The sequence below is a fragment of the Apodemus sylvaticus genome, chromosome 2 (assembly GCF_947179515.1).
Source record: "Apodemus sylvaticus chromosome 2, mApoSyl1.1, whole genome shotgun sequence".
NCBI lineage: Eukaryota > Metazoa > Chordata > Mammalia > Rodentia > Muridae > Apodemus > Apodemus sylvaticus.
The window spans coordinates 101,990,253-102,002,686 of NC_067473.1; the positions used below are offsets into that span (position 1 = coordinate 101,990,253).

A 12,434-nucleotide genomic window follows, 5' to 3' on the forward strand; every position below is an offset into this window, starting at 1 on the left:
CCCTTGAACCACTTCAATGTGTTGTTTTATATCACATGTCCAACTATTTACTTTCATCATGGGACTGGCTCCCGCCCTGCCCAGCCTGTGAGCGCTGGAGAACTTTCTAGGGAGCCTCCGTAGGGAAAGACAGAAAGGCCCTGGCAGGAATCAGATAAGGAAGGGGGTCCTGACGGCCAGGGGTCAGTAGTGGCTTAATGCACTCCGACAGCACCTGCCCTGCAGTGAGCCCTGAGCTTCTTTTTCTCTAGGGCCCAGCCAGGTGTGGCCACAGCCTGAGAGCTCTACAGCCTCAGAGGACCACGTGTCAGCTGAATCCCATCTCATGCCCAGGAGGGGCGGCTAGGGGGCGTGGGCATCTGCTTCTGGATAAAGCTACCCGAGAACCACAGGAGACAGAGAAATCTCAGCCCCCGGCCCCTGCCTCAGCCTCACAGGACACTTCCTGTTTTGTCTAATGCTCCTCGCACGAGCACCAACCTTAGAATCTGAGGATTTTAAAGTAAGAGGGGAGTGGGAGGTCGGTGGCCCCAGGAGCAGCCGAAGCGTGCCCTTCCGGCACTCACCCCGCATTAAGAGCCGTGCAGGAAGCTCTCAAGGGCGTTGCATAAGAGTTGAGGGTTGAGAAGTCTGGGGTGGGGCTAGAGAGGCTCATTCTGAGCCACTCAGCACCCCTCGCACAAGCAAAGCCCCTTGTTTGAAGATGAATAAAGTGGGCCGAGGGGGCTTGGAAAGGGGTGAAAGGAGAGGACTGGGAACCGACATCAGTCAGCCCACGGGAGGTGGACAGGAGTGTCCCCGCTGAGAAGACGTGGGCTCAAACACCTGCAGGGCTCTCAAGCCACAGGCAAACACTGAGGTCAGCCTGTTCCCAAGGAGGCCAGCCCCCAGGTCCTCTCCCCCACTATAAGAGCCCCTGACTCAAGTAGGGTGCTAAGGAGTCGGCAACCATGGCCAAGTCACATCTACTGCAGTGGCTACTGCTGCTTCCTACACTCTGCTGCCCAGGAGCAGGTGAGTCCCCCAGCCTCCCTCCCAGAGGCCTCTCCACCACTTCCTGAGTCAGGACCCAGTCTGCACATAATCCAGAACTTAAAGACCAGTTAGCTGAGGCACAGAGAGGCCCCCGGGGGCTCATCAAACGTCACAGTTGGGGGATATGAAGCAGGAGGACTCAGGGCTGCATGGCATAAGTAATGGCGACCGCTTTGAAAAGAAACTGGGTTGGAGGTGGGGTGAAGGCAGGGTGCTGAGTGTATGCTGGAACCTGACGAGGCTTGCTCTGACCCCAACTGTAGCTATCGGGCCGGCTTCATCCCTGGATTGTGCACAAGGCCCTAAATTCTGGTGCCAAAGCCTGGAGCAAGCAGTACAGTGCAGAGCCCTGGGGCACTGCCTACAGGAAGTCTGGGGACATGCAGGAGCTGTGAGTAGCACCCAAGCAGGCACTAGAAATCTGGAAAGGAGGAATTGGGGTGGGTTCTGAATGGAAATGGAGTTCCTACAAGGCTGGGGTGTCAGGGAATGATGGTATAGCATGACAGGAAATGGTGGGCAAAATGGGAATGAAACATGACGGAATGAGATGAATGGGGTGGACGTGTGGGTAAGACAAGGTGGGTGTGTGGGTAAGATGGCGTGTGTGGGGTGCGATGGGATGGTTGGGATAAGATGGGGAGTTTGGGGTGCGATGGACGAGATGGGATAGAACGGGGTGAATCAAGTGGGTAGGACAGAATTGGATGGAATTTGCACAGCGGGATGAGATGGGATGATGGATGGGTAGATACTTCCATTTTAAGGTACCTGTCAGCCTGTGTCTGAGAAAGCCTTGCTCCCTGGAGCTAGGAGCATGCCCCCGACTCACTTGCCTCACTAGAGACCCTTTTTTCCAGAATGACCTATGCCAAGAGTGTGAGGATATTGTCCATCTCCTCACAAAGATGACGAAGGAAGACGCTTTCCAGGTAACGGGGAGCAGTGTGCTCCGGTGGAGGCCTTGCATCAGGGACTCTCGTGAGGGACACCTCAGAAAGGCCAGGCTACTCCTCCCTTCTCTGCCCCTGCAGGACACAATCCGGAAGTTCCTGGAACAAGAATGTGACATCCTTCCCTTGAAGCTGCTTGTGCCCCGGTGTCGCCAAGTGCTCGATGTCTACCTGCCCCTGGTTATCGACTACTTCCGGAGCCAGATTGTGAGGACCCTGACCTACTTACCACGCAGAGCATGTGCCCAAGAGGCCACTTACCTATATAAGTGCACAGACACACATGTGCAAACACAGCACACACACACACACACACACAGCCATACACATAAACACCCATATCCATACCCAACCACCCATGTACATCTACATACACAACCAGATACATGTGCAGAACTGCAGACACACACAGACACACACACACAAGATACACTCAGCACACAGCATACACACACATACATACTGCACATGCACACGGCATGCACACACATACACAGTATATGCACAGACACACATGCACGCGCGCGCGCGCACACACACACACACACATACCCACACACATACACACTTCCCACTACAGTTACAGGAAACTCATTCTCTTCATCCAGACACCCAAATCAGAGCCTGCCTGTTCACCCTACTACAGACATTGAGACACACCCTCCACCCCCTCACCCACACACACCCACATTCTTATTGTCACACAATACACTCACATGCATTCACACTTTCCCAGACCCATGCTCCAAGGCCCTGCACAGCCCCACCTCTGTCTTTGTCCCTTCCATAGAGTCCTAAGATGGAGTACTTCACCCAGCCTGCTCCCCATAATTCCAGGCTCAGAGATTGTGGCCCTTGTCCCTGAGCATGAACCTGGACAGAGAGAGGTTCCCTTCTGACCCTAAAAGCCCTTACCTGTTCCATGCCCTAGAACCCCAAAGCCATCTGCGGTCACGTGGGTCTCTGCCCACTTGGGCAGGCTCAGTCAGAACAGAAGCCAGAGATGCCGGCTGCCATCCCAAACCCTCTTCTGAACAAGCTGGTCCTCCCTGCGCTGCCAGGAGCACTCTTGGCAAGGCCTGGGCCTCACACTCAGGTAAGCCCGTTCCCAACAGCTGCTTATAGGGAATCCAGAAGGCTAAAGTGGCCAGCGAGACGTGAGCACCCAGAGAGGCCGAGCTCAAACTAGGAGGCAGAGAAGGCCAGGCCAGACAGTCGGCCGGTGCCGCCAGCCTTAACCACTCTTGCCTTCCTTCCTCAGGACTTCTCTGAGCAACAGCTCCCCATCCCTCTGCCCTTCTGCTGGCTTTGCCGGACTCTGATCAAGCGGGTCCAAGCCGTGATTCCCAAGGTAAGGACCACACACGGAGCTCAGGAGGGTCCCCAGTAGCTACACCTTCCTCCACCTCATCACTCCAAGAAGGCTATGAGGAATTAGATGAGGAGACACCAGAGAGAGGATAAGGCCGGGGAAGAGGCACAGTTAGAGGCAGTCTAGGGATGAAGACCATTTCACCGATGGGCGGCTTGGTCCTATGGCTGTTGACCTTTGTCACCATGACAGGAGGAGAGTCAATGATAACAGGTGGGTGTCTTAAGGGAAGTGCCCCATTTGGGAGCTATCACACTCCCGGGGTGTCCATATGCTGAGCTCCACCCCCACCCCACTCCCACCCCCTGCCTCAGCCTCCTGGCACTGGGGCTCGCTTGTCACATAGAGGAAATAAGGAGTAAAGGACAGAGCCACACCCTGGTGACCTCTGTTGCCCTTCATCTAGAGCTTGTTTGGAATTGGAGTGAGGTAGGAGACATGCTGCCTTTCCCGGGGATTCCGAAAGTCAAGGACATGTCAGCTTTGGGGGCCACCGGAAGGAACTGTCTGTCTTCCTGATGGATAAGCATGGGAAAGGTGGCGGCCCTCCGGCAGGAAATGGGCCTGGGTTCTAGCTTCAGGCCAGGCTGTTAGAAGCCATGGCCTTGAAGCCCCCTTTCACGTGACTCAGGCCTTTAGAGTCGGATCAGCTCTGTATCTGATAGCAACTGCAGATTCTCTCAATGATCCCAGGCCCTGCCGTCCAGGATATCAGTGACCTGTGGACGGAATCACTCTCCTTCCCAGAAGAGAGAAAGGGAATGTGTCTGAGGTGCCCACTCAGATGGGCACAAAGACAGCCTGCCAGAAGCAGGTCCCATGGTGTCCTTTCTCCACCTTCACCCCAGGGTGTGCTGGCCGTGGCTGTGTCCCAGGTGTGCCACGTGGTACCCCTGGTGGTGGGTGGCATCTGCCAGTGCCTGGCTGAGCGTTACACAGTTCTCCTGCTAGACGCACTGCTGGGCCGTGTGGTGCCCCAGCTAGTCTGTGGCCTTGTCCTCCGATGTTCCACTGAGGATGCCGTTGGCCCCGGTAAGACTGCTGATCCCTCTCCCAACACATCCCCCCAGCGCACATGGGAGGGAACGTGGACACAGGTGTGTGTGTGTGTGTGTGTGTGTGTGGGTCAGGAACCAACACTACTTTTTACCTCTTTCTTTCTTTCTTTCTGCGGATGTGGGTGTTTTTATTTATATAGCTGAGACTGGCTTTGAACCCCCAGTTCCCCTTCCTCAGCCTTTCAAATGTTAGGATTAAAGGCTAGCATGACCGTACCTGGCTTCTAGCTCTCCTACAAGTGGGCTTCTCCCAGTTGAGTTACAGAGTGAGCAGGGTGGGACAGGGCAGGATCCTAGGAGAAGGCTTGGTTCGTTTTCTGCTCCAGCATGTGCACGCTCCATGTATGCCTGGCTCCCACGGAGGTCATAAAGGATATCGAATCCCCCAGAACTGGAAAAACTGACAGTTATAAACCACCATGTGGTTGCTGGGAATCGAACCTCAGTCCTCTGGAAGAGCAGCCAGTCCTCTTAACCATGCAACCATCTCTCCAGCCCCAGAACCAACACTTGTACAAGACAGTCCTGGGGAAAGGATTAAAACAGTCTTACTACATAGCACAGGCTGGCCTCAAGCTTGGCGCAATTCTCCTGCCTCAGCCTCTCAAATGCTGGCACAACAAGGTATATGCCTCCATAGCCACCTTGCTGGACAATTCTAACTACTTTCTCTTTAGCTCTCCCTGCTGTGGAGCCTCTGATAGAAGAATGGCCACTACAAGACACCGAGTGTCATTTCTGCAAGTCTGTGATCAACCAGGCCTGGAACACCAGTGAGCAGGCTATGCCACAGGCAATGCACCAGGCCTGCCTTCGCTTCTGGCTAGACAGGCACAAGGTAGTGGGGGCATATGGGTTGGACTTAGGGCATGTGTGTGATGGGACTGGGCCAGAAGAAACTTTGCAGCCAGAGCTACACACAGTGCTGGGCTGGCTCCCCACCAGGTAGACAGGATGTGGGTCAGACAAAGATGGGATTGTCCCGGTTGTAACCAGCTGAGGCAAGGCTCTGGACTGTGGAGCATCAGCAGGCCTTCTTCATGGGCTAAGCACGAGGAAAGTCCCATTAGTCCCAGCAGAAAAGGGTCATGCTGTCTTTTCTTGGTTTCACTCAATGTGTGTTTGCAACACTGTTCCCCTGGTGTGCCATGTCACCCCCATGATGGGGAGCATTTGACGGTACCTAGCAGGCACCAGGAAATGAGGGAAGCAAGGGCTGGCTGGGACAGAACAAGAACTTAGCCTTGTCCCAGGATCCTGTTCTGCCCCACCCTACTCACTCTGTAACTCAACTTGTAGAAGTCCTCCTGCAGGAGAGAGCTAGATGCTGGTACGATAGTGCTAGCCTGTAATTCTAGCATCTGAAAGACTGAGGAGGGAGAAACGGGAGTTCAAAGCCAGCCTCAGCTATATAAATAACGAATTCAGGGTCAGCCTGGGCTACATGAGACCCTGTCTGGTGAAAGGAAACAGAGATAGGAAAGAGCATGGGGTAAGGTGGCTCACTGGCACTGCCACAAGGCTGGGCAACCAAGTTTGATCCCTGGGGTTGATATGGTAAATGGAGAGAATCAACTCCTGTAAAATGTCCTTCTGAATGAGCACGCACACACACACACACACACACACACACACACACACACACACACAAACCCTAATTTTAAAGCCAGGCTGTGGTGATGCACTTTTAGTCCCAGGCCTCAGTAGGCAGAGGCAGGTGGATCTCTAAGTTTGTGGGCAGCTTGGTCTACAGTGTGAGCTCCAGGACAGTCAGAGCTACACAGAGAGAAACCCTGTCTCACAAACTAAAAAGAACTCAACAACAACAACGATAGTTTGCAAGCCTACGCTGAATTCCCTCACTACAGTGGATTTTCTTTAGAGGCTCCTATGTAACTGATCGTGAACTTCTGATCCTCCTGCCTCCACCTCCTTTGTACTGAGATTACAGGCATGTACCACTCTGCTGAGTTTCATGTAGTTTAGAAAGTTTAAACTAAAGGCTTCATGCATGCTAGGCAAACATGAGATGACACTTTGCGGCAAGCCAGCTCTAATACCCTGGCTTCCCCTAAAGAAACCGCTTTCAGCCCATCAAACTTAGGTAGAGTCCTTTTTTTAAAGACCTATTTTATTTGTATGTGTTTTTTGTTGTTGTTGTTGGGGTTTTTTTGTTTGTTTTTATTTTTTCGAGACAGGGTTTCTCTGTGTAGCCCTGGCTGTCCTGGAACTCACTCTGTAGACCAGGCTGGCCTCAAACTCAGAAATCTACCTGCCTATGCCTCCCAAGTACTGGGATTAAAGGCGTGCATCACCACCGCCCGGCATTTGTATGTGTTTTGAGTAAATGTATATATGGGCATCATGTGTGTGCAGTGCCCAGGGAGGTCAGAAGAGGCCATCAGAGTCCTTAGAACTGGAGTTAAGGAGGGTTATGAGCCGTCATTCCCGACCTTGAAAAGCGCAGCAAGTACCTAACCACTGAGCCATCCCTCTAGCCCTCTGGTTGAGTCTTTTATGGTCAGCCAGGCACTGATGGAAAACACGAAGCCGCAGTCAGGAGTAATGGAGTGGCCGAGTAAGGTAGACAGCAGGGCTGCATGGTAGGTCCTCTCGCAGATGGGGCCTACATGTTGTGTCTTTCTTCAGTGTGAGCAGTTTGTGGAACAGCACATGCCCCAGCTGCTGGCCCTGGTGCCTAGGAGCCAGGATGCCCGCCTCACCTGCCAGGTATGCCCACTCTTCAGCTGGTCCCAGGAGTCCCCTCCGCTCCCACAGCCCCTCCCTCCTTGGTCCATGGTCTCAGGAGCCCATCGTTTGGATCCAGGAAGCCTTGGGCTCAGAGGCCCAGGACTAAGTGTGCCCACAGAACGGACTGTGGTCTCAGAGTGGCACAGACCACGTCCTGATAGAGCGGGAGGGGGGCAAGCCCACGATGGGATGGATGGGAAGCCCCCAGCTGTTTGTGCTCAGTGGCAGGGGTACAGTATATGTTGGGGGGTCCCACCTCTTCATCTTTAACTCCCAGACGCTTGGGGAGTGGCACAAGGGGTCCTAAAGGTCACCTCAAGTGTGCCCACTAGGCAGCAGGTGACGTGAAAGCTGTGCCCACTAGGCAGCAGGTGATGTGAAAGCTGTCTCCATACCCCTGAGAATTAGTAGAAAGCTGACCCCAGGTGCTGTCTCCAACAGGCCCTTGGTGTGTGTGAGGCCCCGGCCAGCCCTCTGCAATGCTTCCAAACCCCACACCTCTGAGAACTCGGTTCCAGGTGAGTCCAGCCCTGGGGTAGAGGGATGGGTCTTCGCTTGCTAAGGTTTGGGAACAGAAGGTCATCCTGCCCCACCTCTGCCAGGCACAGCTCCAGGCTCCTCAGGGTCTCCCGCAGTTCCATCAGGAAAAGGCAGTCTTTTGGATGTACTGTCACATTGTCACTCCCTGCTCTCCTCACCCCATCCAGCCCTCTACAGCTTCTAAGGCCTCGTCACATCTGAGCTGCCTGGCCTTGTTCAGGCAATGGCCAACATTTCTTAGGCATCGGGAGAAGTTAGACTTCACTGTCTCAGCTACCTCTCTCCCTCAGATGGCAGCAGCACAGTGGTCACCTGGCCCATCCTCCACCAGCTCTCTGTTTTCTAAGCCAGAAGAAGCTCGAGTGATCCTGACAGTAATCTGGTCCAGGTCACAGTGTTCTTAAAGCCAGCACCCACTGGGTAGTCGTTTATCCACTTGTTCACATTTGTCAAACTCACTGAGTGCCTGTACCCGGCTCTGCTCGTGTGCACAGCTGGCCCACCACATCTGGTGTGAGGAAGGACCCCAGCACTGTCACAGCCACTGTGGGCAGAGGGGCACTTTAACTCAGTAAGTCCCTTGGGGGCCAATTCAATGTGTCCCTCCCATCAAGTCCATCTGGACCCCTGAAGTAAGGGACGCAATCAAGGAGTCACCTTTTTCGGGTTCCAGGCCTTGTCTACTGAGGAAGGAAGAGTGAGAGGCGGCCTGAGCTCTGGTCCCAACTCTGCCATCAACAGACAATGGGTCCTCTCACAAAATCACAGCCCCTACCTGGAGGCGTCACTAGTCTAGCTCCAAGGGGCCTAATGCAGGGAATCTGGCACTTTTGAACTGTCACCATCACAGTGACGCCACCACCAGCTACTCTCCTTGAAAAAGACCTTACCTCCCACCATAATGCCATTTCCTCCCCACAGCACCTGTCCCAGGGGACCACGAGCCTCAGCCCACACCCTCAGCCCGCACCCTCAGCCCACACCCTCAGCCTTGGGTCAGCCTGGATGTCCCAGCTCTAACCACAGCCCAACACTTACACCAGAGTGGTTTCTGGCTCCTCCAGCGATGAGGCGCAGCAGGCCCATGTCCTCTGGAAGACTTCAGAAGGGGCTTCAGGCCTTCACCCCTACCGGAGCCAAGCCAGCGCCCACAGCTCCTACTGCCCCACCCCCACCCCCAGGACGGAGAAGGAACTGTCATGGCTCCAAGGGAACAGCCTGTAGAAGCCGGTGTAGCCACACCAGCCCCTTGCTAACACAGCTATGAAATTCAAACTTCAGAAGAATAAAAAATGGGAACACGGAGTACTATTCTAAGGGCTGTGGGCGAGGCAGTGCCAGGGCACTTTCCTAGCAAACAGGAAACCTGGGCTGGATCCCTAGTACTAAGAAGAAAAACTGTTTAAAGGTAGTGTGGCGGCTCTTGTCTACAATCTCAGATCTCGGGAGACCACACTGAGAGGACTGTGAGTGTTTAAGGCTGGTTGGGAATACAGTGAAAGAGAAAAGGAGAAAAAAGGAAAGGAGGGAAGGAGAGGGAGGGGAGGAGGGAGGGCAAGAGGAAGAGAAAGCTAAGACAGGAAAGGAAGAAAAAGACACAGAAAGGAACAAAGAAAGAAAAGAAACAGAAAAGAGGAAGAAGGAAAGAAAAATGTAAAGAAAAGGAAGGGAAGGGCTAGAGAGAAGGCTCAGCGGGTAAGAACACTGACTGCTTTTCTGAAGGTCAAGAGTTCAAATCCCAGCACCCACATGGTGGCTCACAACCATCCATAAAGCCCTCTTTTGGAGTGTCTGAAGACATTTACAGTGTACTTACATATAATAAATAAATCTTAAAAAAAAAAAAAAAAAGCCAGGTGGTGGTGGCGCACGCCTGTAATCCCAGCACTCTGGGAGGCAGAGGCAGGTGGATTTCTGAGTTCAAGGCCAGCCTGGTCTACAGAGTGAGTTCCAGGACAGCCAAGGCTACACAGTCTTGAAAAAAACAAAAACCAAAAATCAAAAAAAAAAAAGAAAAAGAAAAAGAAAAAGAAAGGGAGGGAGGGAGAGAAAGAAGATATGAACTCTTCAGCTTGTGCTTTTTCAAAAGAGAATTTAAAAATCAGGAAGGACTCGTGAGATACTTCAGTGAGTAAAGATGCTTGCCACCATGGCTGATGGCGCACACGCACGTGCGCATGCACACACACACACACACATACACACACACACATACACACACACACACACTCTCTTAATATAAAAATCAGGAAACTAGGCCAGTGACCTGGATCAGCAGGTAAAGTTATTTCCTACACAAGCCTGCTACTCTGAATTCGATCCCTGGAACCTAAGGTTGTGGGAGAGTTGACCCCCAGTTATCCTCTGACCTCTACACTTACACCATGGCACATGTGATGCCCCTCCCCGATATATTCTTACAAATAATGTTAATAATCAACTTCTCTTAAGTCAGGAAATCCCGGGCCTGTGCGAGGGTCATCAAGGCTCCATGCTGGAGGTGTTCTGCTAAGATAGAAAACAGTTTCTGGAGCTGAGGGGCTGAGCTGAGTGATGGAGCGCTAGGCTAGCACGCTCTAGAGCCTGGGTTTTCTTCCAGCACTGAAATCAAGTGAGCACGGAGGGAGGGGCAGATTCTCTCATCTTTGTGTAACTTACAATCCTGAGGGTAAATCCATGTCTGTGATGAGGATCTAAGATCATCTAGGACTGTGCATTCCGAGGACCAGTCTCTGTATAACACAATGCCTGAGTCACGCCAATAAAGCCCCGTTCCCTTTTGCAGAATAAGAAAGTGGTGTCTTTTAAGGGTGGCAGGAGTCAGTCTCAGCAGGGCCGGGCCACCCCTCTTGCTGCCGTACAGAGCCGGAGTCCACACCTCCTCCCTAATCTCCAGCATGGTCTCCCTCCTGCTATCTACTCTCCCCCCACAAGCTTACTTCTTAAGCTGAAGGTACCAAAACATCGAAATAAGCAAGCATGGGGCTGGAGAGACGGCTCAGCAGCGTGGAGCACATTTATCTTGCAGAGGACCTGAGTTTGACTTCTGACCCCTACATGGTGGACCACCATGACTTCTGAGGATCTGATGACATCATGACCTCCATGGGCACCAGGAAATACCTGATGCTTGCAGGCAAAATATTCATATACATAAAACAGATAAATCTTTTAAAAATGCAAATAAATCCATCTTCAGTGTTAAAGATCTAAATTCCAGACATGTCCCTTTACATTTATAGCTAAAGAAACTTTTGTCATATTTCTAATTATAAAAAAATACATTTGTTATAGGCAATCTAGAAATTACAAACCAATAGACCCACTACACACAACTCATCAGTCTGAGAGGGCACCGTAGGTCCTCGGGTGTTCTGACAGTGAGCTCACTGCTTTCTCTGGCTCCGCCCCATTACCTAAGCACCAGCAAGTTTTCTGCTCAGCCTGCTGAGACAGCAGTGGATGCGACGCTAATCATCGGCCTGTAGACTTGAACTTTACAACAGATATTTTGTTAAGTGTACAGAATATTGTCTTGAAAGTCGCCATTTTCATTATGCCACTTGGGTAACTGACGGAAAGAGGATAAATGAGCCACAGCTTGAAGGCAGAGGGAGAGAGTAGTGTGTCCCAGACAAGTGTGAGTATCAAGTCCGAGAAATCGGAGTGGGTTTTGCTGACTGCTTTTCCTCCTGGCTGGTAAATGAGTCAACTCTGTTTCCACCGTACCACTGCCTCCATCCTTCACAAGCACAGGAACTTCCTAGGCATCCAGTGTGGACGAAAGACCAGCAGCTCTTCAGCAATCCTCCAGGCCTTCAGTGCCAGACTACTGAGGCATCTATCCTCGGGGACCAATCAGCCACAGGGTTCAGGTTCACATCTGCCTCTAGATGCAGACAGCTATGTTGGACTGCCTAAGCCATATTTATTGTGTAAGACAATCTAATGAACATATATGTGTGTATGTATATGTATGGGTTCATAGATAAATATATGATGGTTGTTTCTCTAGAGAACCCTAATATAATTCCCTAGGAAAAGAAGTTCCAGGAGGGACCGGTGCTCAACAGGAAAGGACTGTCTTCAGAGAACCCTGCCACCCTCACAGCACTAGGGAAAGGGAATCTAAGGAGGCTTAGGCAGGAGGATTACAGGTCCAAGGCCTTGTCTGAGCAGTTTAACAAGTGCAAGGCAAGCCTGGGGCAATTCTTAAGATCTTATCTCAAAAATAAAGGCAGGAGACTGTAGTTCAGAGGCAGAGCCTTGCACTGGTGTATGATGGCCTGGATTCAATCTCCAATATTGCTGTAATCATAAACATAAGGGAGCTGTGGGGCCTGCAGGATGGCTGGGTGAGCATGCTGGCCGGCTTAGGGCCAACTTGACACAGCTAGAGTCCTCTGGGAAGAGGGAGTCTCAACTGAAGAACTGCCCCCACCAGATTGGCCTATAAGAGTTGTGAAGGGCAACAACTTGATTAGTGACTGAATAAGGACCTGGCTCACAGAGGGCAGTGTGACCCTTTGGCAAGGGGCCTTGGGTTGTATGAGAAAGCATCATGAGCAAGCCATGGGAGCGGACAGTAAATAAACAGTATTCCTCCATGGCCTCTTGCTTTAGTTTCTGCTTCCTTGGCTTCCCTTAATGAACTGTGAGCAGGATGATACAGCAAATGACTTAACCCCTTCCTTTCCGAGCTGTTTTTGGTCACCACCTCTATTA

General features: G+C 52.0%; 1 protein-coding gene across 1 annotated transcript; it reads left to right on the plus strand.

Annotated features, from left to right (window-relative positions):
• Positions 1-694: 694 nt before the first annotated feature.
• Positions 695-9,215, plus strand: Sftpb (surfactant protein B). The gene is made up of 11 exons (XM_052173930.1): positions 695-1,014; positions 1,299-1,426; positions 1,896-1,967; positions 2,070-2,195; positions 2,920-3,084; positions 3,250-3,339; positions 4,209-4,392; positions 5,096-5,256; positions 7,068-7,148; positions 7,611-7,687; positions 8,631-9,215. The coding sequence occupies exons 1-10, from the start codon at positions 951-953 to the stop codon at positions 7,671-7,673; spliced, it is 1,134 nt and encodes a 377-aa protein (XP_052029890.1). The 5' UTR covers positions 695-950; the 3' UTR covers positions 7,674-7,687; positions 8,631-9,215.
• Positions 9,216-12,434: the final 3,219 nt, after the last annotated feature.